This window comes from Danio aesculapii, chromosome 15 (assembly GCF_903798145.1).
Source record: "Danio aesculapii chromosome 15, fDanAes4.1, whole genome shotgun sequence".
NCBI lineage: Eukaryota > Metazoa > Chordata > Actinopteri > Cypriniformes > Danionidae > Danio > Danio aesculapii.
The window spans coordinates 31,243,243-31,268,793 of NC_079449.1; the positions used below are offsets into that span (position 1 = coordinate 31,243,243).

At 36.3% G+C, this 25,551-nt stretch overlaps 2 protein-coding genes across 3 annotated transcripts; one reads left to right on the plus strand and one right to left on the minus strand.

Moving 5' to 3' along the window:
• Window positions 1-728: 728 nt before the first annotated feature.
• Window positions 729-22,759, minus strand: relb (v-rel avian reticuloendotheliosis viral oncogene homolog B). Of its 2 annotated transcripts, XM_056473606.1 has the most exons (12): window positions 22,578-22,759; window positions 21,802-21,985; window positions 20,960-20,971; window positions 20,014-20,183; window positions 12,413-12,718; window positions 10,348-10,508; window positions 10,144-10,235; window positions 7,215-7,346; window positions 7,017-7,121; window positions 6,710-6,925; window positions 4,841-4,915; window positions 729-3,559 (listed from the first exon to the last, which is right to left on the minus strand). In XM_056473606.1, exons 2-12 carry the CDS (start codon window positions 21,827-21,829, stop codon window positions 3,096-3,098), a joined length of 1,761 nt encoding a protein of 586 aa, XP_056329581.1. In that variant the 5' UTR covers window positions 21,830-21,985; window positions 22,578-22,759; the 3' UTR covers window positions 729-3,095. The 2 variants fall into 2 exon arrangements, with proteins under 2 accessions (XP_056329581.1, XP_056329580.1); XM_056473605.1 differs by lacking the exon at window positions 22,578-22,759 and having other exon boundaries at window positions 21,802-22,256.
• Window positions 22,760-22,905: 146 nt separating this feature from the next.
• mos (v-mos Moloney murine sarcoma viral oncogene homolog) lies at window positions 22,906-24,175 on the plus strand. The gene has a single exon (XM_056473607.1). It carries the CDS (start codon window positions 23,022-23,024, stop codon window positions 24,009-24,011), a length of 990 nt encoding a protein of 329 aa, XP_056329582.1. The 5' UTR covers window positions 22,906-23,021; the 3' UTR covers window positions 24,012-24,175.
• The last annotated feature ends 1,376 nt before the right edge of the window (window positions 24,176-25,551 follow it).

Consider the following 25,551-nt stretch of genomic DNA (forward strand, 5'->3'; position numbering starts at 1 on the left):
TGAATATTCTCAAAATATTACTTTTTCGGTATGCAATACAGTGCAAAAAGACTATTCTGAACAGAGAATTTATATTCTAAATATTATATACTACATATTATAAAAATATAGTTCATGTTATTAAAATAATTAGTGGCTATAAGAACTATTGTTATTTTTTTGAGTACATACGATATCTGAAACCTTTGTGGTATTGCATAATACTGGACTTTCTGTAAAAATAGTTAATGTTAAACCCGGTTAGTCTGAAATTGCAATATATTCAAATCAACAGAGAGACAGAGAAGAGAGAGAAACTCTTCTATTTACATTAATAGTATCAACAAGTCATGATGAGTAATGTGAATGGAAAATCACTTCTCACGAGAGTCACAAGAAAAGTCATATGCTCTGACATTAGGTCATCATGAAAAACCGAACAACTACAGCATCTTCTATAAATAAAGTCCACTGAAAGACTTCGGGGCTAAATAGTGACGTGTTGAGCATGTGCGGTTATAGATCTGAACACTATATATAGTATCAGAGAAGCACAACAATAGTGAACGAGGAAGTGACTGCAATTCGTTTTATCCGATCACCATAGTCAAATGCATGAAATCAAAGGTTTATTTTCAGTTAGAAGGACATTTTAACCTAACCAAGTTTAAGATAGATTGTGGGGTTAACACTGAAGTTTTCCATCCAAATGAGATCCATAGCCAAAATTTTGTGTGTAATGAGGTTCATTTGTTTGGAATTTAGACACTTGAGACAGGAAGACATGACAATTTATTCTACTGCTAATAGCAAGTACACAGAGGAACAGTCAAATGGAGTCAAAATATTTTTTTAAACACCGTTTTAATACAATAACACATTGAGAAGCAAAAAGGGACAATATTTGCAAGCAACTGAAGACATTTTACACAGCACATATACAGTGGGGGGTGGGGAGTATTGAACACATCACCATTCTTCTCAGAAAACATATTTCTAAAGGTGCCGTTGACTTGAACTCTTCACCAGTTACGAGTATCAACCAAAGAAATCCATATATGCAAAGAAGAAATATTATTTAGTTCACAAATTATGTACATGTAATAAAATGAAATGATGCAGGAAAAAAGTATTGAACACATGAAGAAAGGAAGGTGTAGAAAGGCAGTGAAAGCCCAGACAGCAGCTGAAATCTCTCAGTAGTTCTTCAGCAACCCTCTGTCCTTCATCATTGTAAAGGAAACTCTCACATGCTTTCAGAGAAAGAAAATCAAGCTGTAGAATGGCCCAGCCAATCACCTGACTTGAATCCAATGGAGAATACAAAATATCAGATTTGATAGACGAGACCCACAGAACCATAACGATGTTTACACTCTGTTTGTGAAAAAAAAATAAATCACACCTGAGCAATGCATGTGACATCATTCTCCATATAAGAGGCATCTTTAAGGTGCCATCACCAAAAAAGCTTTTAATATAAGGTATTAAATACATTTCAGTAGTTCAGTACTTTCTCCTTGTGTCATTTCATTGTTATTACACATAACTAATTCTTTAGATTTTTGTGTTTTGTTTTATTTTTGTTTCTATTGTTTGGGTTTTTACCAAAATCTGGTTTAATTCAGTGTCAACAGCTGCTTTAGAAGTATTATTCCCAGAAAAAAACATGACATGTTCAATACTTATTTCCCCCGCTGTATATTTGAAAATAAACTAAACGTTTTCCTTTGTTTAAGATCGTATATACAGCTTCCTTCAACTTTTACTTAAGCGCAGCTACTACACAGACCAAAGTATCCAAATGTTTGTGCCACTTTACTACATTCATTTTAGTTTTACTAGAACATGACCAGGTTTCAGATTGAAGAAGTAATGTGGCGATTCCCACTGAAACTAAAACGCTCCCTAAGCCACCGACTTGACCAAAGTACCAAACTGTGTCAGGAAGCAGAGCATGTGACCTCCACTGCCTTTTAGACGCTGAGAGAATGTTTTATAGCAACTGCTTTATGGTTCATTTAATCTGTCACTTATATGATGTATTTTAAAGGACATATGACATTTATATGACACTGAACAAAACAAACTGTGATTGGTAGATTTAGATGTCAGTCGGGTTCTACATGTAAAACCAAAGCCTATGCAAAAGTGCTCACTGGTAAACCAGATATCATGATAACGCACTACATTTCCAAAAAGGAAACGGCCACTGCCGGGTTTATTGTTTGTTTTGTTTATAGTTTACCCAAAACTACAAATTTCCTCATGATTTACTCATCCTCAAGTGGGTTTCACTTCAGTTTCTCTATTCTGTTGAACACAAAATAATGTATTTTGAAGAACGCTTCAAACCTGTAACCATTGACTTCCATTGTATGAAAAGCAAATACAATGAAAGTCAATGGTTACAGGTTTACTATGTTCTTAAAAATATCTTCTTTTGTGTTGAATGAGTGTGAAGGATGAGTAAATGATGACAGAATTTCAGCTTGGGATGAACTATCTCTTTAAATGTCTTACTTTTACTCTTTAATGCTGTTAATTGAAATTCCTCAGCTCTTCAGAAATGTTATATCACGATTCATGTAACACACGTTAGTGAATTTGGATCGGGAACAAGCACAATACTACAAACTTAAGCTGCGAAACACACACAATAAATTAGCAACAACAAAATAAAATTCACAACTGGCACATTACAAGCAGATGAGCAGCATTTCTTGCTCCCTTTACAAAACACAATGGCTACATGCTAGGCCTACCGTTTGCTAACGGTCATCAGCCTCAGTTACTTCATAAGTACTGAACATTCCCTACCAAATTGAAAGTCAAATAGTGCCAACCAAAACCCACCGGCAGTCAAATGCAGTGTCCTGACATTTAATCCTACCCTGTATCTGAATTGTTTTAAGGTTAAGGTTAGGGACTGGGGTAGGCCAAGCCCTCATATCACTCCACATCAAAAATTGACGCTGGTAGCACATTGCATATTTCACCATCAAGATGTGCTACATAGTTTTTGAATGGGAGGTAGGACAATCTGACAAAGTGGGACGAATCAACAGAACACCGGCTCAAAAATATTTTACAAAGTCAGCAGCGACTGTTCATCTTTAAAGGTCCGGGTTGTTCTCGGTCTTCACAGAGTGGAACATGACCCCTTCAATGTTCTCCAGTTCTGCTGGAAAAGGCTGATTCTCATTCACCATCTGACTGAAGTGTGCATCGTTTATGGATGCCATGTTCAACATTGATTGGTTGATGTTAATATCCATGCCATCCAAAGGAAGGTTTAATTCAGAATTAAGGAGTTGGTTATAGACCTGGTCAGAACCTTGTGGACCCAAACACTGGAGCAGGAAGGAGCTCAAAGCCTCTTGGTCCATGCTAATGCAACCGTCCTCCTGTTTAAAGTCTTCGTTATAGAACAACTCATCCACAGTCAGGGATGGCATGTGGATGCCACCATCCTGAACAGGGACTGCCATGGGAGCACTCGAGACGTTACACTCGGGGGTGGGGTAGAATGGATCAAATTGTTGGGATGTGCCAGGATCATTCATGGGCAAGTCTTGACCTGAGAAAAAAAACAAAAAAACACAGATGTGGTCAACAGAAGTTCAGATTATTTATGAAATTCACCTGGCATGAAGATTACTGGTTTTATCGATAAAATTGGAAGAAACTAAATACAGCTGTAAATTTGGTCTAAAATTTTCTTCCAGGTAGTCAAAAATCCATATGTTCAGATAAGTGTTTTTGAATCGTTACCATCCATTAACAGCACTCCTTATACTTAAAAAAAAACAAACAACGCTAAACTAACCGAGACTTCTCATCGCATTTATATATTGTCTGGTGATTTGAAGTGCTCCTTTTAACCTCATTTTTAAGTCACTTTGGATTAACCTGTCAGCTAAATTAAAGGTGCATGATGTAGTATTGTACACCTAGTGGCTGAACTAGATATTGCAGTTCAAATTCTAAATATTGGAGAGGTTTTTTTCACCAACAATGAATCAAAACAAACGAAAGTTGGCAGATTGAGGCCACAAACAGGAGCAAGCTTGCCTGAGGATCGAGCTTTACACTGTACGCCACTCAGGTTATGTTTATGTTTGTAATATTTGTATCGTTTACAAATGAAAAACTACTTCATGTGGATTTTTTTTAAACTTGGAATGTGCATCTGGTTTCAGAAGCTTCTTCTGCCATCCATAGGCTGCATTTTCGGCTGTAGTCTCATACATATAATCGCCAAAATATAACTAAGTAAACTGGCAGTGGGTGGATTATAGAGACCAAAACATGACAAAACAGAGCTGACCTTTTCAAAGGCAATTAACTGATGTCTGCATTGTTGTTTTAAGATAAACCAGTATGTTCACTTGGCATGTTTCTTAAAGATCTACAAACATATTATGGAGGTTTTATGCAGATCAACTACTCACTGCTTATAAATCTAAAACATTTACTGAATGTATTGAATATAGGATTTAATCTTCACCACCTTCAGTCTAAACGCACAGTATTCTCATACCAGTCCTTATTTAACACGCCATTGTGTAGTTTTGGGGTTATCTGGAGCATATATGAAAGCTGCTGCTCTCTGTATTGTTTTTAGTCTCTTTTTGTGTAATTTCCCATTATTACATTAAAAGATCAGAAAAAGCCCATATATATTTATATATATATAAACAAACAACTGTGAACAGACCTCAGAAGGAGATCAAAAGTGGTCAAAAGAGACAGATGAAAACATGAAGTGTAAAAGGGAATGTGTTTCTACACTAATGGTTCAATTGACTAAAATGTATCTTAATACCAGAAGTAAATGTGGCCTTGGAAACATCCTTACTTTGAGGAATGTTGCAGGACTCGCTGAACTTCACATCAGTTTTCATTTTCCTCTTGCGGTTCACTCCATAGGGATCTGCAGACATAAAGTGAAATCAGCTTTACCTCCATTCATTGTTAAAAAGTGACAGGAGCATGTGATGGGGGCAGAGGTTACAGCAGCACAGACTGTAAAAGATCTGCTTGTGTTCTGAAGACATCAGAAGAGCTATTATGAAGGCTTAGTTTCCTCTCGCATATTTTCAGTCTGAACTACCAAATGCTGGCCATTTCCAAATTCCCTTTGAATAAATTGACAGGCACACATAACCCCAGAGTGCAATGTTTTAGAAACTAGCAAGGAAAGAGCTGAATCATTTCTCCATCTGTTTCAGTTGACTGTCCTGCTGGTCAAGACTATTACAACACCCTCAGAAGAAAACAAAATTCACACCACTTCGGCAAATGTTTAATATTGCCATGTGGGGGGAAAAGCTATTTGTACTTTTTATTAGTTTTTACTTAGCAAAGTTGTGTTCAATTTATCAAAATTAATTCTGAAGACATAATTCTGGCACAAAAATAAATGTAAACAAAACCTTTTGTAGTGATTCTAAAATTAACAGGAAGAAGAAGAGTTCCCAGAGAATCAAATAAGCATTGTTTTCATAACAGGAATAAAGTACATTTTAAATGTCATTAAATTTAAACTTTAAAATAAATTATTATTGATTTTTAACAATTTATTTAAATATATATATATATATATATTATTTTAAAATAATAACTAACATTCTTGTAATTCCAAATTATAAATCAAACTTTTAATATTATTTGGCAACATTCCAGGTTTTATTGTATGTTTGTTGAAATAAAGGATGCCTTGGTGGGCAAAATATTTATATATATATATATATATATATATTATAGGTGGGCAACGATTAATTTTTAAATCTAGATTAATTTAGATTAAAATAACTCATCTGAATTCAGCCGAAGGCATTCAGAATATGTGTGCTACCCAAATAACAAGTCTTTGAGAACAGGTTTCTCAAGTCAGGAGGCGCATTAGACCAGGGGCTCATCTCCTGTTTCCAAAATGCATCACAAACTGCTTGAGAAACTGTTCTACTATGATAACTGATGATGAAAATAAATGATGTTCAATAAGATGTACTTGTGTTTATTCAGTTAAACATGAACTTTGAGCTGTAGGCTTTTTGATTACCTTAATCGGACTAAAGTCATAACTGAACTAAACAGAAAGGGAATTAAGAATATGCAATGGAGTATGCATATATTAGTGGCATTACTGAAGTTAACACCACAATCAAACTATTACCGTCATGTAGGACTTTTCGCCATATTTTCTGACAAGATCCACACACGCGGCTCTCAGTAAAGGACCGTGCACACACACACACACACACACACACACACTGTAAAAATGCGGAAGTTTTTTTCTTTCCATTTGGCAAGCGTTATTAAATTCCATAACACTCTCACCAGTCCATCCTCCTTATTTGTGTCTAATACCCCAGTTTGTCACGGGGGCATGAATGAAATGTTTATGAATGAAAGTGTTTATGAACTGCAGTTAAAGTCAGGCATCCTGCTGATTTGATTCAGAAGGGCACTTTTTTGTCAGACAGCTCACCGGTCAGGTATACATCCGCGCTAAAATATCAAGGTGAAAGTCATTATAGCTTGCATAGAATAGACCCAGCTCCTAATGGAACTTTGAGAATAGATTAACGACTATATTTTTAACCGCACGATAAGAGTCTGGTGTTAACGCAGCACGTTAACGCCGATATAGGCCCACCACATATATATATGACAACATTTCTAGTATCTAGTATTCCTCTAGTTTCTGTTTCTTATAACTCACCTGCGTTGTCTGGAACATAGGTGAACTTGACAGGCTCACTGTCCATCCGATCAGACATGCGGCGCAGACACACATTCACCTCCGTTTCTTCTAAAATATTCTGCTCCCGGAATGGTGGCGACTTGAAGACAATAGCTATTTGTCTATGGACATCAGTCTGAGCAAACTCTGCTTTGGCCTCCCAGTCCTCGATGCTGAAAATGATCTCAATGTCATCTGTGGAGTTTCAAAGAATACAAATGAGCTTTTAAAACACAGCAAACAATAGGAATTCAGGACATAACTGTGGCTTTTTAAGTCAGGTTACCTTTCTGCACTTTGTCACAGAGCATGTAAATCTCTGTCTTTCCCGTGCAGGGCCCTCTGATTACATTAAGCCGATTGATTTTCAGCTCTGCAGTAGTGGTTGCCTCTAATCAGACAAAAACGAATGTTATCAGCTGAGAAACTACAGAGAGTATTGCATTCTGAACTTTTTGGATCAAGGTATAGATCTTTCTCTTACTCTTGTCATAAATTGGGTTGGAAACCACAGGGCTGAGAGGAACCCTGTCTCCGTTCTTTTGTTCCAGCTCACACTGAAAACACAGTCTCACCACGTTCATGTCCATGTCTTCTATGCTCTTACTGTGCCCCGCTGGTGGAGAACAGGACAAAGAAAAACTTCAACATGTGTTCATGCTATAGAACAAGAGGATTATTAGGACCTGCTTCATAACCTAAAAAGATAACCTAATAAAAATAATAATTAAAAACAAATTAAGAAACATCTCATTTAAAAAAAAATCTATGTGGGGAAAAAATTATTAATTTGGCCATATAAAAACATGTTTGTGCTATATAAGTCTATATATATATACACACACAAACATGGTTCATTGATATTAGTTATGAATGGCATATGGCAAAATAAGTCCCGCCTTCTCAATTACAGAGCCAATCAGCAAAAGGTAAAATCAGTGAGTCACTGTTGCCATAGAAACAGACCGGTGGTTGTTCCAGACTAAATATATATATGCTTTAATGCTATTTGCACATAAGAAACAACAATTATGGGATAGTTCATGTCAGATTTAGTATTTGTTATTTATATGTTTGTTAAGTTTGTGAATTTTGGGGTTTTCCTCACTTTAAGTAGATGGTACTTAGTCTAGGGTGTGCAATATCAATTTCTTTGAAAGGGACTTTTGTGCTTTTCTTTAAAACTACTTGTTTATGTTGATCAGACTACTGTGCTGTTAGCTTAGCAACATGCTAGCACCACTATACGTTTATGGCTAGTTTTAAAATGTGCTTTTAATTATCCGATCTCAAGACATTGACTTTAACATTAGCCTAAACACAGTCTGAAATGTTTCAAGGTTTGTCCACTTTTGAAGACTTCCAGTGATATAAAAAAAAACACATTTAATTAACAGCCACAACTAATCACCTACTCTCTGCCTACTGAACGAATATTTTCTTTCTGCAAGACTATGTATGCATACCTGTCAACACTGGGATGCAAACACTGGGGGTAAATCCCCCACTCAAACCTATACCCACAACAACTCCCAAATGACCCAAACTCCTCAATCTGTTCATTCAGAGCAGTTTAAGCCTAAATTAGCCTTGAATGATAGAATGCGTAGCGAACATTAGACAATGTTGAAAATAAATACTTTGATAACAGAGGTGTCACTTTAAAGCCTGGTTTATAACTCGCATCCGCTAGTTCGCTTGAGTGTGTGCGGCGAATGTGACGCAGAGTTTGCGAAGGTTCGATTTGGGTGCGCATAATTACAGCACACAATTTTTTTTTTGAGACTCAAGCAAACAGTTCCCGCAACGCCGCGTTTGAGTTTTGATTTTAGAGTCGACTTGAATATGAATCACTTAGGGATAATCAGACGGCCAATAATTATTGGCTAGAAACTGCAACAGCTGTGGGAAAGGAGGTAAGTTTTTGTTAAAAAGTTTGGAAAAACCTGAGGGATAAGTTTGTTAAAGCCAAAAGAGGCCATGGCAAAAGTGGAGAACCGGGTACACAATTACAGAATGTTTTTCCACCATTCATAGGTTTTACACTGATGTATATATTACAATTTTGAATATAAAAGCATTTAATAGATACAAAACTATAATTAAGCAACAAATTATGTCTTTGATAACTGGAAAGGAATATTTGAACATATCAGTTTACAATATACTGATGCCTGTTTTTCAAGGCTTTATTGGTGATAATGGTCAGGAATTTTGGACCGTCATTGCCTTTTTAGCATATCAGTAGAGGACAGAAACTAGCCAAACAGTAACATGTCAATTGTGGAGCAGGCTAAATCTAAAAAAACATATCAGTATGTTTTAGTAAGTGTACTTTTTTGCTTTTATTCCTGCAATTAATTATATATATATATATATATATATATATATATATATATATATATATATATATATATATATATATATATATGTAGAACAACCCACGTTCTGTTGTCATTAACATTTTAATAAACTGTTTTTATTATCTTGAATGGTTATAAAAATCTTTATAATCATTCAAATAATTTATAAAAAAAAACTAATAAAAATAATTAGCTTGAAAATCTTCAATAATATTAATGATATGACATAGTTCTGGAAACTTTCTACTTCTCTGTTTATCCGTCTGATTTTATGGTGGATTTCTTTTGACCGGCCCGTTGTTTTAAAGAATATGACAATGGCGAACGGATCAAGTATAAAAGCCTCGTCCATTTCATGAGGTGTGTGTGCAGGCAGCGAAGATCCGCAATGCGGCACCAGGCGAAAGTATAAATCAAGCTTTAGGATCCACACAGATCTATAATGGAAGCATTTGATTTCTTTCGTAATCATTTATGCTCAATAATACAAAATTATATGTGTTTAAAATAAAACACGCATTTCTACATCTTAAGTGTATTTGTCTGTTTAAAAACACACCCAAATCCCAAAGTGTCTGCTTTTGCTCCTCTTTAAATGGCATTGAAGCTGATCTGGGAACAGTGTCTTTATACTGAAAGTGTTCGTCAGTAAGCACAGCTACATGAATTGACTGATAAAGAGGCTGCATATGAAAGACGACGATTCACTGACGACGACGATTGACGCAAAGCTTAAAAGTGAATACAGATGTTTTTATATTCATTTCAAGCCAAAATAAAGTGAAAGCTCCTTTTCTCGAACAGCTCTTGCAATTACATCACATTTTAGATCGGTTCTTTGATGTTATTTTCAGTTTTCCTAGAAAGATAAAATATACGGGAGAAATTCAGGAAAAAACTTTAATGGGATGATAGCGGAATAGAATTGTAAAATACGTGAGAATACAAGCAAAAACAGGAGTGTTGACAGGTATGTTATAGTATTAAATTAGCTTCATTAGAATCCATTAGATTAGATCATTCAGTCTGTAGTATCAATCAACAACTCACTGTTAAAAGGATCGATATTCTTATTCCTCCTCTTCTGAAGTGAGGCATCAAGTTCCTTCCTCCGCACACACTGGATGCCCAGATTTGCAAAACTGGAAAACACCAACATACTCAGTCAGGAAATAAAGTTTCAGATCACGTTCTGCTGACTACTCTGTCGTCCAAAATCCAAATCCAAAATCACTGAAGTCAACAGAAATGTACCTGTGTCGGCGATTACTGTGAGGATTAATGTGTATGACACAAATGCCGTCTGTACAGTCTTTCCCGACCAAGCAGTGGGGGTGTGGACGGTATGGGATGTCCTTTGTCACAAGAGACACCGTGACCATGACTTTCTTGATATTGTCAATAGGCCCTTGGATCTAAAAAAAGAAATGAAAAAGATGACACGCATTTTTACTTTCGGTTTCATAACTCTGCGGTGCCACTGCTGTTGAAAGTAACCAAATATGATCATTTGTCAGTGGCAAAAATAACTGGTGAGCATGTTTATGTGTGTGGTTCAAAAGGTAATTCCCTCCAAAATGAGCACACAAAACACACACACACACACCTCTCCAGGGAACTTTCATTTTCAGCTGCAAGGACACGTTTAACTTGATTTCATACGTATACAACCAACAAACCCAGGTGGGGGAAGCCCCACTGTCTTGGGATAGTCGGTGCATTCCAAACACACCCGGTGAATCAGATAAAGAGCTCTGATCAATTTCGAATTAGTGTAAATGGAAAAAATGTGAACGGACGATGGAAATTTAAGAGGTTCACTGGGTCTAACTGAGGATCAAATTCCTTATAAGGGCTTATAGTTGATAGTATAAGTCTCTGAATTGTCAACATTATAAAATATTAGCAGAAAAAACGTTTTGCACAATCTTTTTCATAATTTCCTTCCCCAATCAAGAGTTCATTATTCTTCTTAAAGCAACAGTTCACCATTCACTCACCCTAGAGTGGTTTCATAACTTTAGGAGTTTACTTTTTCTCTAGATAGATATTTTGAAAAATGTTAGAAGCCTGTATCCATTGCCTTTCGTAGTAGGACAAATAGTCAATGATTACTGGTTTCCAACATAGCTTCCACAAAAGAAAGAACCACTTTGAGACAAGTAAAAGGTAAAGTAAATGATGACAGAATATTCAGTTTTGGGTAACCTCCCTCTGCCCCCTTTATCCGCTTGTTAAATTGTGACGTCAGGGGTGCCCCCAAGGCCACAGCCACCCATATGTAAACTGTGGTCCCCCCTGTGGCCACCCCAATATGATTTTGCTGTTGAAATTTATTATTAATTTAAATGTACATTGTGTAAATTCACAATATTTCAAAAAAATAACTAAATTAAATTCAGCCACTAAATTATTGTGGACTGATTGGCGCCATCGACATTGCTGATTCACTGCCCCTCCCCCTTTAAGCATGAGTTTATAGATGTTTGACCATTATTCTGGCTGCACCTCAGTGATGAACTACTGATGTTCAAACGAAGCATATTAGCTGACTTTACCACAGCAAATTCAAGTTTGCATTACTTTTGTTTTTTGTTTTTTTAAGGATAAAGTTCTTCTTAATTTGTTTAGTATTGTTTGACAACGAGAAACAAAACGTGACTTTGGGTTCATGAGATTGTACACTTTTTATTTATTTATTTATTTATTCACTTTTTATCTGATTAAAAAATAAATACTTTTTGTTCAGTTTGTTCATTTGTCTTTGTTTTAAACTAAATATTGATTTTTATTTGACACACATGTACTTGGAATAAAGGAATAAATTGCATTATTTTAAGAGTAACTAAGTAAATGAATTAAAACCACATTATTTAATTTACCAGAAATAGAAATATAACATTACACTCAATTCATTATTTTTTTTATGTGCCACCACATGATTTGGTGTGGCCTCAACGTCCATCCCTAAGAAGATTTTCTGGCCCACCATTGCGTGACGTATGGAATACTGTGTTCGGAATCAAACCAATACTTATTTGAATTGAGAAAATATTCATTCATGACCACTTTTTAGGCATATCACACAATAAAGTGAATTTATATAAATCATGGTGTACACTACAGTCTCTGGACATGCTGCATCACAGACACCAATAATTTTAACAATATATAAAACACTAATCACTTTCTGGCCATCTGATAGTATGCATGGATATATAGCGATTGGACCCAGAAGCCGCTTTGCGTGACGTCACACTTAACAAGCAGATTATGGATATCTCGTATTTTCAGTACAAACGTTCTTCCTCTTACTCACTTCAATGGCAGGCAAGGTCTTGTTAGAGTCTGTGCTGGAGGCTCCAAGGATGCTGCCTGCTGAACGGCCCTCACACTCATATCGGAAGCGCATGCCGCGCTCCTTAGGCTGCTCCGCCACCACCAGGTCTGGCTTTTCCAGGAACAGCTCCAGATGTTCTGTACCCGTCTGCTGAGGAATACGACGCTGGGCCGCTAAAGATGCCGGTCCCCGTCGCTGAGCTGACCCTTTAGCGCCTCGAATGGATTGCATCGCTGCCATACCATCAGCGTGCACAGTGGGGACCTGGTCAAAGCTGAGTGAATTCTGTGAGAAAAGAGAGATGCAAACTACATTTTTACATTTGAAGAAGATTAATGATGCTTTTACATACAAAAGTGGTTCTATGTGCTTGTTAGGACATTGTTATGCAGTTGTTGATATTTCAAATTGACCTGAGTGAGAGAGAGAGCCATATCAGCTTCTCTGGCTATGTCATAGCAAAAAACAAATCAAGTTTACCACATTTTATAAATATCACTTTCTATAATTATAAAAAATATTCAAACAATTGAAAGTCATAAACAGCAATAAATAATACTGTTACGACCCCAAATGTCTATGGCTGTGGTTGAACATCAGCTAAAGAAAATAAATAAATAGTTTGCAGGTTATGATTTTAAAGACCTTAAGGTTCTTTTATTGTGAAAAAAAGGAGAAAAGTGTTTGTTTACAGAAAACAAAGAATAGAAGCACAAACAAAAATAGCTTCAGGGCTGGGCAAGGCCAATATAATAAACAAAAAACTCCACCCCGAAGATAACTTACCTAAGGAATTAAAAGAAATACAGAAAATAAATTACAAACACTACTCTTACTCCTTAACTGGACCAAGAAACAGGAGAAAAATAGCTTGAAAATAAATGGCACTCATATCATACAGATGGGTGTTAACAGTCACAACAAAGAGGGAAGGGAAGAAAGATGGAGATCACCTTAAATTTCACAACTTTAGACGACTAGAAAAATAAAAGATAAAATGATAAATAACAAGATAAGATAAAATACATAATAATAATATATAAGATAAAAATCTAACTTAATCTTACTTTTGATTAAATGTTTTTCTACAATTTTAGAAGGATTCATATTTTTAAAAGAATTATTTAATGTCTCTTCAGATAAAAAAATTATGTCTGCTAACATTAGAAATATGGCATTCCACAAGAATGTGTTTAAGAGTTTGGTTTCTGTTGCAATATTGACATTTTGACATTTGCAATATTGACAGTTCTTCTCCTTTGAGTAAATGTTCATGTGTGAGTCTTGTGTGTCCAATACGGTACCTTCTGTAAACATCTCATCATGTCTCGAGTTAAAAAAAGTTGGATTTTCTTCTTGACCTGGGTGTTTTCAAAGGTTGCCTTAGTGTTCCTTTGTTGAACTGTGCTAGGTGGCATTACTATAAAATTCTGCATAGTGTTTTTAAAACATTATTTTACATGTAGGTTGTTAGAAGTCTGTAAAGACGTTACCGAATTACAATACAGTTACTAAGGTGTTCAATGTGATTTCACACCTTTGCTTACAAGGATGTTGCTGTGTGGTTACTAGCAAGATCTGAATTGGTTTAACATATTAAAGACTTGTTGAAAACTATAATGATAATTTTCCTTTTCATATCAACAGGTGAGGAATAATTGGCCACTGAATTCTAAGAAATTAATGCACACTGTGAGAATATAAATGGATATAATCTAGTTTCAAATGAACAGTGATATTTATATAACTGAATAACTGAAAAGTTGTTCTTTGGTTTTTAATTATATCATTTCATTTGAAACTGTAGCAGCCCAGGTGTGAGACACATTAAACCTATTTACTTCTTGAGCACTGGCTGAGCCAAAGTGATCCTAATGATATAGAGTCTCACTGACTGTGCCTTTGTAGGTCCAATCAATAAACTGTTTTTGTTGATAAACTTGTGTGATCAGAGGCTGGGCAGGTTCTTTCACTGATCTATTTCATTTGCATGCTTTGTTAGCCATCTCCACCTACAAACTCTGCCTTCTCCAAATAAAAACATAGAATAGACATGTCGACTCTGTCTCAGATTAGACTAATTTCAGACTTGCTTTAGACTCATTTTAGACTACTCTTGTCACTGTAATACTCCTGTATGCTCTTGCAGACTCATTACTTGAAGATACTGTTTATCTGCAGAACAACCAACATATTTAAATAAAGAACTCAGCTTGTTGAGTCGACTGGTTTGAGTTCGCATTATTCCAACAACTTGGTGCCATGACCCAGATGGAGACTGAAACTCTTGGTTTGGGTTCTCATTTTTTCCAACAGCACACCCAACAGGAATAATTTTATTTTCTAAGAATTTAACAGGCAATCAATTATATTAGGGTTTCCATACCTTAAGATTGTTCAGAAAGTCAGAACTAATCAACCAAGAACTTGTAAAGACTCAATTACAGCAGGGTTCTACTCTAGGACCTTCCTGTTAGAACAACTAATCCTTGAGGTTTACAACAAAAGTGAATACTACATTCGATATCTACTACACTGACAATTTAAATGTTTATTGGTAATGAATACTATAAAGATATCTACTACACTGACAGTTTTTAGATGTTTATTGGTAATGAACACTATAAAGATATCTACTACACTGACAATTTTAGATGTTTATTGGTAATGAATACTATAAAGATAACTACTACACTGACAATTTTTAGATGTTTATTGGTAAAGATGGCCATGCACAATGTTGTTTGTTGTAAGCAAAAAACTCAACAGTTCAAATTCAACAGTTCTATATAAGTTCCTATCTATGTTTGTTGGAGATTTTCCTCACTTATCACCTGGCTGGAAAAACACTGAATATGATTCCAATTACAGGCTTGATGTTGAGATGTTAAAAACCAGGTTACTTTAAAAACTAATCAAGATGTTTACTCTACAACTTAAAAAAAAACACTTACCATGCAGCATAACTACTTGTCCAAGACTCGACTACTGCAATGCGTTACAACCAGAATAACTAAACCTTTGCAGTCTACAATCAAACAAATAAAACCACTCTACTGTCACACAACTTACTCCCAGCTATGACCAGAATCAAACGTAAATCTTAGGACTTTCGGGACTACTGCTTAAATAGCTCCTCCCTCTACTTATAACCACAAATGTATGCTCCCATCACCTCAGGTCTCCTTGTTGTTTCACGATGAGGTAAATACTCACTATCACTCACTCTCCAAAAAAAAAACACTCAACACTTTCCACACCCTCTAGGTTCCTCTGTGGTGGCATGAGCAGCCAACCTCCACCCCAACTGCTAAAAACATCACGTCTTTCAAAGAAGCAACGTTAGCATGCACTCACACTTTGCCCACTCTCTTAAACCAATACACTTACACATACACAGTTTTTCTGCATCTTATAAACCTGCCATTGTACACTGCAACAATTGTCAATTACATGATGAATTGCTTTGTTCCTCTTTCGTAAATCGTCTCGGATAAAAGCATGTGCTAAATGCACACACTGGAAAGTAAATGTTATAGTTGTGGTGGAGGCTTCCTTGTTTTTACAGAATCTTAACCATTACACTTTATTGTCAGGCTGTAATGGCTGGAATTTCCAGAAAGCTGATAAATAATTAAATACAACCACAGGTAAACAAAGCTCTGCCTCAATGACTTTCATATTTAAATAAAAGAAATGGCCTACTCAATCACTAAATAATTCATTCTCAATGCCCTATGTAATGAATCGGCAGCACATATGGCTCTGAAAGCTTCATTGAAAACTAATTTGTTTTATCACTATGCTAAAATCACACGTTCCTTCCCAGAATTTCCAATATCTAGAACCCATTAATGGAAAGACAAACAATTCACCTTCAACTCACCATATGCATTTGAAATTTGAAACAATGAAAAAACAAGAGAGAAAGAGAAAGTGAGTGCAAGAATAAGAGGGCAGAGGAAAAGAGAGTGATCAGCGGTTTGTTTGACTCCACATGCAGAACGTTTACCGATACTGAACACAAAAAGCATGAATATAATAACGAAGAAGGCAAAAAGGTTGGTGAATTTCAGAGGAAGCGATAGATAAACACCAAGCCTGGACCTGCCTGAGAACGGACTCAGATCGCTTACACAAAGAGCCGCTGAGAAGAGCCAGAAGAAGCATGGTGAAGAAACAGGAAGCCCGCATAGCTTGACGAAAAGCAGCCAATGAGAATGTGAGAGGCAGAGAGGAGGGTATGTGCCTGTTTGCCTTTTGTGTGTGGGAGAGAAACATGAGCAGAGAGAACGCTAACTGAAAGTGGGCATCGAGTTACAATCACTCCTTTGAGAGCAAAAATGTAAACTTGATGTAATTTCGGTAGTTATTAGGTGATAAATAAAGGTGATAAATAAGCTACTCAGTGTTTGAGGAATTACCCATGTCCATAGCACAAACAATGATGGTTCAGTTATGAAATAAAAATGTAACTGTAAGGGTTAAAGAGATAGTTTGCCCAAAAATTTTAAATTCTATTAAAATTTTCCATACAAAGGTTTTTCTATGTGGTTGACAGGACAATGCTATTTAATTGCAATGGTTCTTGGTTTTGGTAATGTTTATAAGAAGTCATTATACAGTAACTAGAGTGTTCTGGAAGGCTGCCAAGGTTGCTAAAGTGTTCTTAAAGTTTTATCGAACATTGCTTTGTATTTGCTGAAATCTGTATGTATAGGTAGATGCCACATTCAGCTGATCTAGTGGAATCCCTATCAGTAAAAATCTATTTGTTTTCCCAAAATACCACAGGAGATGGTTCTGGTTGTAATAATTCAAATCAAATAAATTTACGATTACAATGTTTCATGGGTGAGAATGTGTTGGTTTCTGTTTTACTACTCAATATTTTCTGTTTTATATAACATATGGTAACTTTTTAATGTTATGTTAGCTATTCTCTTCATCTTGTGTTGAGTTGTTTTAGCCAATTCCTATCACAAAATATCAGTTTATTTATGTTGCTGCTGTCATATCACAGTAGCTATGTTTCCATCCAAAGATGCGAATTAAATTTATGAGCAAAACTGGAATATCGCATAGGAGACATGAGAATAATGCAGCGTTTCCATCCAACGAGTCAAAAAGAACCGAATCGTCACTTCCTGATTAACTGGCGGCAAATATCAACAGTAATAATGGAATTTGCTGCGATAGTAGAAGATGCGTAAATCTTTTCTTCGTTTAATAAATTACTTGTGCCTTAGAAGACAAATGCCTATGTGCAATAAACGCGTGGTGGCATTTGAAGATGTGAGACGGAGAGCAAAGATGCTCTCGACTATTCTAGAGGTAATTAATAATGTAATAACACTAATTCTGTAACTGTTACGTTTTTATCATCACATGATACAACAAAACATCTTACAAAAAATAAATAAATAAAAATCATGATTTTTTAAATGCGCATACTGGAATTTGTTCGGTAAACATGTTTCCATCATAGTTTATGCACATCTTTTCTTAGCGAATAAAATCCTACTCAGTTATGCACAAATGTTTTTTAGTGCATTTTCAAAATTGATCCGTATCTTGGTATGTCCATCAATCATTTTTTATGCACATCTCCAAAATGAGCATAAAAATAGGTGGATGTAAACATAGCTAGTGTTAAATGGTTACTAGGATAGTTGCCAGCATCTTACATGTTACAGACTAAAGAAGTATGTAACAAGTAATTAGAGCTGGGTAGATTACTTACAAGTTGTAATCAGTTACTTCATAACAAAATGTAGTCAATAATAGAGGGTATTTTCTTACCTAAAAATTACACAATCATGATAATGTTATTTGACTACTTTTGGATTACATTTAGATTACTTCTGCATTAACCCTTTAAGGTCCAGTGAACTGCTTTGAAATGTGCACTTTGTATTCGATGTTTGATGTCATTTCAATTGAAACATGAAGAGAGGGTGGGACAGAGTAGCTCCTCCCATTTTTAAAGAACAGCCAATAACATTTTGTTTTTTCATAGGTCTACCAGTGAGATCGATTAAGCTCAAGTGCATCAAATGAAAAGCAACAAGTGTATTGAAGGGGCGGGGCATGTCAGGTGCTAGAGAGCATTTGATTGGTCATGATTTGATGAGAAACTGTTGCATGAGAGGATGTGAATAAAACCATTAATCCATTTAGGCGGAAGTGGCTAAATACAAGCTTTACAAGTTTATATTAGTTTTAGATCTTATAAAACACGACTTATATCACTGTTTTGGAGCGCCCAATTCAACTACCCAATTCACCTGTACCGCATGTCTTTGGACTGTGGCGGGAAACCAGAGCACCAGGAGGAAACCCACACAAACACAGGGAGAACATGCAAACTCCACAAAGAAACGCCAACTGACCCAGCCGAGGCTCGAACCAGTGACCTTCTTGCTGTGAGGCGACAGCACTACCTACTGCGCTGCCTCCATTCAGTGTGCGGTCTCAAATTCCATTAAAACAACACTCTTCCAGCAGTCCTGACTACATATTCAAATCAAATACCCCAGTTTGTCATGGGGGCATGAATGTTGAATGGCATGAGTGAAAGTGAAACTGCCGAACTGCAGTTAAAGTCATTAAAGATGAAACACCCAAAATTACATGAGGAAACGCGGATAGCCTGGTGACACAGCATTCAAAAAACACTTCACGTAACACCTTAATTATATTACTGTCTTATTCAGATTAAGGCAAACAACTATTACTGATGTCCATGCAAACATAGTCAGTATATCTTCAAAGTAAGTAAAGATCCAGAAGGGCATTCTGCTGATTTGATTGGATCTGATTTGATTTTAAAAAGCCCCAGGTCTATTTTATTTGTATATATTTTACTTGAACGCATTAACTCTACAGGCGCCTGATGGTTAGCTGTGGAGCTAACGTTAATCAGAATCTCTCTAGTGAACGCATAAAAAAAATCGTCCTCATAATTTACTCGAGTACACGGCTCAAATTCTCGCGACCACATTAATAGGTGCTGGCACCCCCCTGGTGGGGCGCGCACCCCAGTTTGAAAACCCCTGGTTCAGAGCAAGTGTGTCAAATCAATGTTCCTTGTGTATGTTTATTCAGATGGCATAGTTAGTTAGTATCGTCAGCAGTACTTTCAGTTTTTAAAGACACGCCTTAGTTACCAAGTTTACAGTAATATCACTACAATACTAAAGACTGAAAATCCTCCACTTCCACACAGCTCTCAGATCAGCTGTAAATGCTGCTCTTCGAATCTCTATCTATCTCCCCTGAGTCTGTGTTTGTGTTGCCTCTGTGAAAATCAGCTGTTATGCACGTTATGAATCTCCCCTTTTCGTGCAAACCCTTTCCTCTTTCAACACTCCCACCTAAAGCTGGACTCACCCACTTACCTGACTTTTTTTAACTAGAGGTGTGAAAAGGCCTTGCCAAGACGATTTATCTCAATGAAACAAATAACTACTACGTAAAGGCACTTAGTGAGGGTTTCAAGCATAGTATGAAATCTACTAATAGTAATCCTTTCTCTCTTGCTCTAAATTTTAGACTAGAGAAACGGCAGAAAGACTCACCTGTGGAGCTGTTCCTCTAGATACCAGCACTGGATTGTTGGTGGTTCGCCGGCTCCTTGGCGGTGGATTAACTGCCTGGAGGTCCTGATCCACAGGTGGAGGAGGAGGACCAGGCAGCGTTATTGTCAACTCCTTGTTTGTCTTCTCCAACAGGTACTCATTTATTAAGTCTGTAAATATATGATACAGTGTTTGTTAATGCTGAACTATCCCATTTAAATTATAAACAATTTCAATTACATACATTGTCAATGGAAAATAGGCAGGAAGAGAGAGTAGGAAAGTAAATAAATTATATTAAAGAACATTAATATGAACATGAGGGTAAGATGTTTTAGTCAGTTACGGTATACAAATTAAAATCATTACAATGTGACCCAGTTCTGCTTGCTTTCCTATTTTCAGATGAAATTAAATTGTATTTAAATAATTACTCAATTATTTCTTTGGAAAATGTGGTTTGGTATTGGCAAATTCACTTTTGTGGATATTGAGTTTACAAAGAAAATTAATTTAATGTATAACAAAACAAGCATTTAATTTAGATAAAGACAGATTCATAATATCCAAAATAATATCTTTAATATTTATAGAATTGTTTTATTTAATTGTTTTATTATTAGCCTTGAAACATTACACAAAGTATTACTACAAATTCAGATATAAACTATATAAAACTATATAAAACTATATATAAACTATATAAAAAAGATTATCATACGCTTTAAGAAACATATTGTTCTTATTATTATTATTAATAAGCTTAAGAGATTCAATATTGAACAAAATTTCAGCAAAGAAAGTATTAAATCAAAGTATTTAGAAAAATTCAGTGTAACACAAAAAAATAACAATAAGATCAAGAGCATGATCATTGCCCGAGAAATACAGAAATTATATTTATCGAAAGTGGACAACAAGGCCACCTCACAATGACGTCACTCACCTAGATCCAGGTCTGCAGTCAGGCATGAGGGGAAAGAAGAGACAGGAGAAAACAGTTAAACGTGCTCATTTCTGGAAAACGAAACTGAAACAACTTGTCTACCCATCTACACAACATTACATTAGCGCTTAAGGACAAGCAATGTCGTTTGAAAAAAAACATGTCTGCATCAGTTTTAGCGTATTACAGCTAACAAACAAATCTGCTCAAACAAATCGCGAAAAAAAACAAAAAAAAACACGAGATGATAAATATTCAATTCAAGTGTATTTGTACAGCGCTTTTCACAATAATTATTGTTTCAAACCAGCTTTACAAAAGGTGCAAATTATTTCAATACAATCAAATTAAGTTTTAAGTTACAATCAAATAAAAGTTATTATATATAAACATAGTTAACCTTCAGTTTTAGCATATAGATGATCAATGTGTACATATTTAATGAGATGTGTTTGTGTATTAACTGTACGTGTTGTGCTCTAAGTCTTCGATTGCTGGCATCATCTCTTCACAGGTCTTGTAATGTACCTTTCGATTATACTAAACGATTTTTGTATGACAGTAGAGGAAGAAACACATCCGCGGGCCTGTGTTATTGTTTCGAACAGGCCCGCAACTTTTGGAAACACCCACTTCTCTTAGAAACGACTTACTGTCGATAATACCGTCAACTTGAGTGTCAATAAAAGCGATATGAACGCAATATAACGTGATGTGGCGATTGTGTTCTAATTCAAGTGCACAATTAACTGCGTAGGTTCAAAGTAAAACAGATATCGCTAAAACATGCTGAATCACAGTGACAACAGGGCCGAAGTGAAGATGGAAGAAACGCAACTGACCTCTGTTGGGAATGTTCATATCTTTCATTGCAAGGACAATGGAGAAACCAGAGTCTCTTCGGCTCCTTCACGCGTTCTCGCAGTCGTTGTGTTGAACTGCTGCCCGAAAACCAGAAACGGAGCTCTGCTTGTCAGGCCCGTGCTACACACTCATTTCCGGGTGCGTCGCCTGTTTTTTGGAAGGCTGTTAAGTTAGCAGAAGCTTTTTAGAGAAGAAATCCCGAGAGAAGCAGAGAGATTTCTGTAAGTTATCTCAGGCTCGTGAACAAACTACTGACATCGAAATTAGCTCTGTTTGCTCGTTTCACTTTTCTCTTCATAACTCTGGTGGTGGAAATCCCCCTACGTCACAGTTGGGGAAACCCCAAAAATGGTCACCATGACAACGTCTACCAACAGGTGAGTTTATCATCTTAACGCCTTATGAAAACAAGAGCGTGTCCTGAAATAACATACTTTTACAGTATTAATTACTTTGTATTATATACACACCAAATACTTTTAAAAAAAATGTATTATTTAATGTATAACATGTATATAAACCATTATTAAGTAATATGTAAATGAACTAATGTGTAAATATACTATTCTTACTGCTATTATTATTATTATTCATATTATTATCTTTAATCTTTTTAGGACCATATCCTGCTTCACACAAATGTTTTTAGGTTTAAATCGACATTTTGGCTTTTAGGTTTATTTTGACATCTAAACACTAAAAATATTTTAAACCATTAAAAATATAATTGCCTAATGTCTAAGAAAATACATACCAGATACCGACGTGTAACACGGGAAGATCAGTGAGTGAAACCATTTTTTGAAGGTCACGTGATCTAGAATAAACATTGCAGGATATCAGACGGATACATTACCACGGTTGCTGTAGTCATTGCGGCAGCTTCTGTTTATAGTAGCCCTGGTAATGTTAAAACACTACAAATAAAGCCTAAACTGCAATAACGCATGTAAAACACTAAACTGTACATATTTAACTGGAGCCCATGAATATTATTCATGACTAAACCAATGTCAAAATACCACCTACACACAGTGAACATGTAAATTACCCCCCTGCCCTGGGATATTTCCCAACGACACGGGCTGGTCACATGACAGAGAGGTGCCTATAAAGCGATCATGTGAGAGCGCGTTCAGGCGAAGCAAACACCCCCAAATTAGCGACCAGCTCTCCGAGTTCAGCGTTATCATGCGCCATGCCCTCACCAATCCCCGTCACCCGACTTTTGCCAAAAGATTTCGGCCTCGAGTTTGGAGCGTGCAGCAGCCCGCTCACCAAAACTGCTAGTGGATCTACCCTGCGCGTGCCCACAAACAAGTTTCATGGTAAAATCGCCCACAGACTCTGGTCCTCCGTGATCCACTGGCGCGAGCTGCAGGCTCTGGAGCCCATAGGCAGCGGTGGATTCGGTACGGTGTTCAGGGGCACATACTTCGGCGAGACTGTCGCTGTGAAAAAGGTCAAGTGTGTGAAAAACAAACTGGCATCGAGGCAAAGTTTCTGGGCGGAACTCAACGCCGCGCACCTGCACCATCAAAACATTGTGCGCGTGCTCGCGGCCACCACGTGCACTCCTACGCATCTCAACACCAAAGACAACATCGGGACGATCGTAATGGAGTTCGCAGGCAATATAAATCTACAGAAGCTCATTTATGGGCTCACAGACTTGCTTCCTATTGAAAAGTGTATTAAATATTCAATGGACATCGCGCGCGCCCTCCAGCACCTGCACGCGCACGGCGTAGTGCACCTGGATTTAAAACCGGCTAACGTCTTGTTGTCAGAACAGGGTGTTTGTAAAATCGCAGATTTTGGGTGCTCGTTTAAAATATCCAGCACAAGTGACACCGTGACGCATTTGAATGAAATCGGCGGCACGTTCACGCACCGCGCGCCCGAGCTGCTGAAAGGTGAGGAAGTGTGTCCGCGCGTGGACGTTTATTCTTTTGGTATCACGATGTGGCAGCTGCTCACCCGAGAACCACCCTTTGAGGGAGACAGACAGTATATCATGTACGCTGTTGTGGCGTATAACCTGCGCCCTTCGACCAGCAGGAATGTTTTTACCCAGTCTTCTATTGGACAGACGTGTCAAAAACTGATCAGCCGGTGTTGGGACGGCGACCCCAGCATCCGACCGACCGCAGATCAGCTCGTCGATGAACTTTCAGTTTTACTGTAAAAATTCAACTTCCGCGTTTGCAAAAAAAAAAAAAAAATCTTCATTGAAATGTTTTTTTATGACAATTGATTAATATTGTAAATGTCCGCATTTTTTTGTTTTATTGTGAAGCTAAAATAATTTTTATGCAAAAAAGTTTAATTAAATGTTCCCTTGTGTTTAAAGCGGGTCTTTTGTTTGATTTGTTGCATTTCCTTAATATTGAAAAAGAAAAATGCATATGTAGGCTAGATTTGCAAATAAACGTTTCCCAAAACTAGTAACTTGTCAAAGCTCATGGAGTTACATTTTATCCAATAGTTTGGTTACGATTGGTATTTTGGCCCTGTAGGTGCAGATTGACTAGTGTATTCAGCAATAAACTCCATTGTAAATGGTATTCTTATGTTTTCATTATTTTAAACATTAAATCTAAAACCGCATTAGTTAATATTATTTTAATGCATTAGTTAAAATGTAATAATATGATTAATGTTCCATTTATTTTGAAAGAATTGAGGAAATGATCCATGGCAATGTTTTTATTGACCTTAGGCCCTAAATCAAGTTTGGTTGTTGGCCCTTCATAAGAGAAAGTTTGGGCACTCCTGATTTAGAAACTAACAACCTTGATAACAGAATGCATTCATTTCTTTTGACGATGATGCATTTCCACCGCTAGGTGTCCGCACAATATAAAAATAAGCACCTGCGTACGTTTGTGAACATTGTTGTAATGAATTCAAACTCTAGAAAGCTCAACACAGCAGAAATTGCTCGACAATGTTTTTGAGTCATAGACTCCCAGTTTTTGAGACCAGACCTAAGGCTAATCCATGTACGAATGGTCTTTACTAAAAATAACTTGCAGTGACAAAGTACACCAGTAATGTGTTTCTCTTAGTTAATAAAAGCTGCTTAATTACCATATTTATTGAAGGCCTAGTCCTGGCTTAAACTGAGCCCTGTTTGTAAAACCAGTACGTATTCGCTAAAATAGCTGAACATGATATTGGAGATGTATTAGAAAAAGGGGACTAGTGTTGTATCATCCAAAAAAGGTTACAATATATAGGAAGTAATACATTTTCCTTCTATACTTTTTTTAATCTACAGTATATAATTAATAAACACTTGTATTGTCTATTTTAATATTGCCTTTTTCTGAAAAAATACTCCATAAATGCAAATAAAACTTAACTTTGCGTTTGCCCAATGACGTTTCTCCAAAGTAAATCTAACAGATTAATTCATAACAGTCATGCTGCCATTTTAATATTATTTTAGAATAATACAAAATAATGTATTATAATCAGCGGTTAAGTCTTTACACTTGTAACCACAAAACTTCTTCCAGGAAAAATAAATAAAATCATGTGTGGTGTGCACTTCATATGGAGCAATCAAATGTTCTCCAAAATCCTTACTATGTGGTTTCCATTTAAAATCTTCACTATTTATCCATTTTCCTTAATGTATTTATGAGTCGTGCTTCATCTCAAACCTTTCAAAAGTATGCAAAACATATGTAAACACAAAACTCATGAGACAAAAATAACTC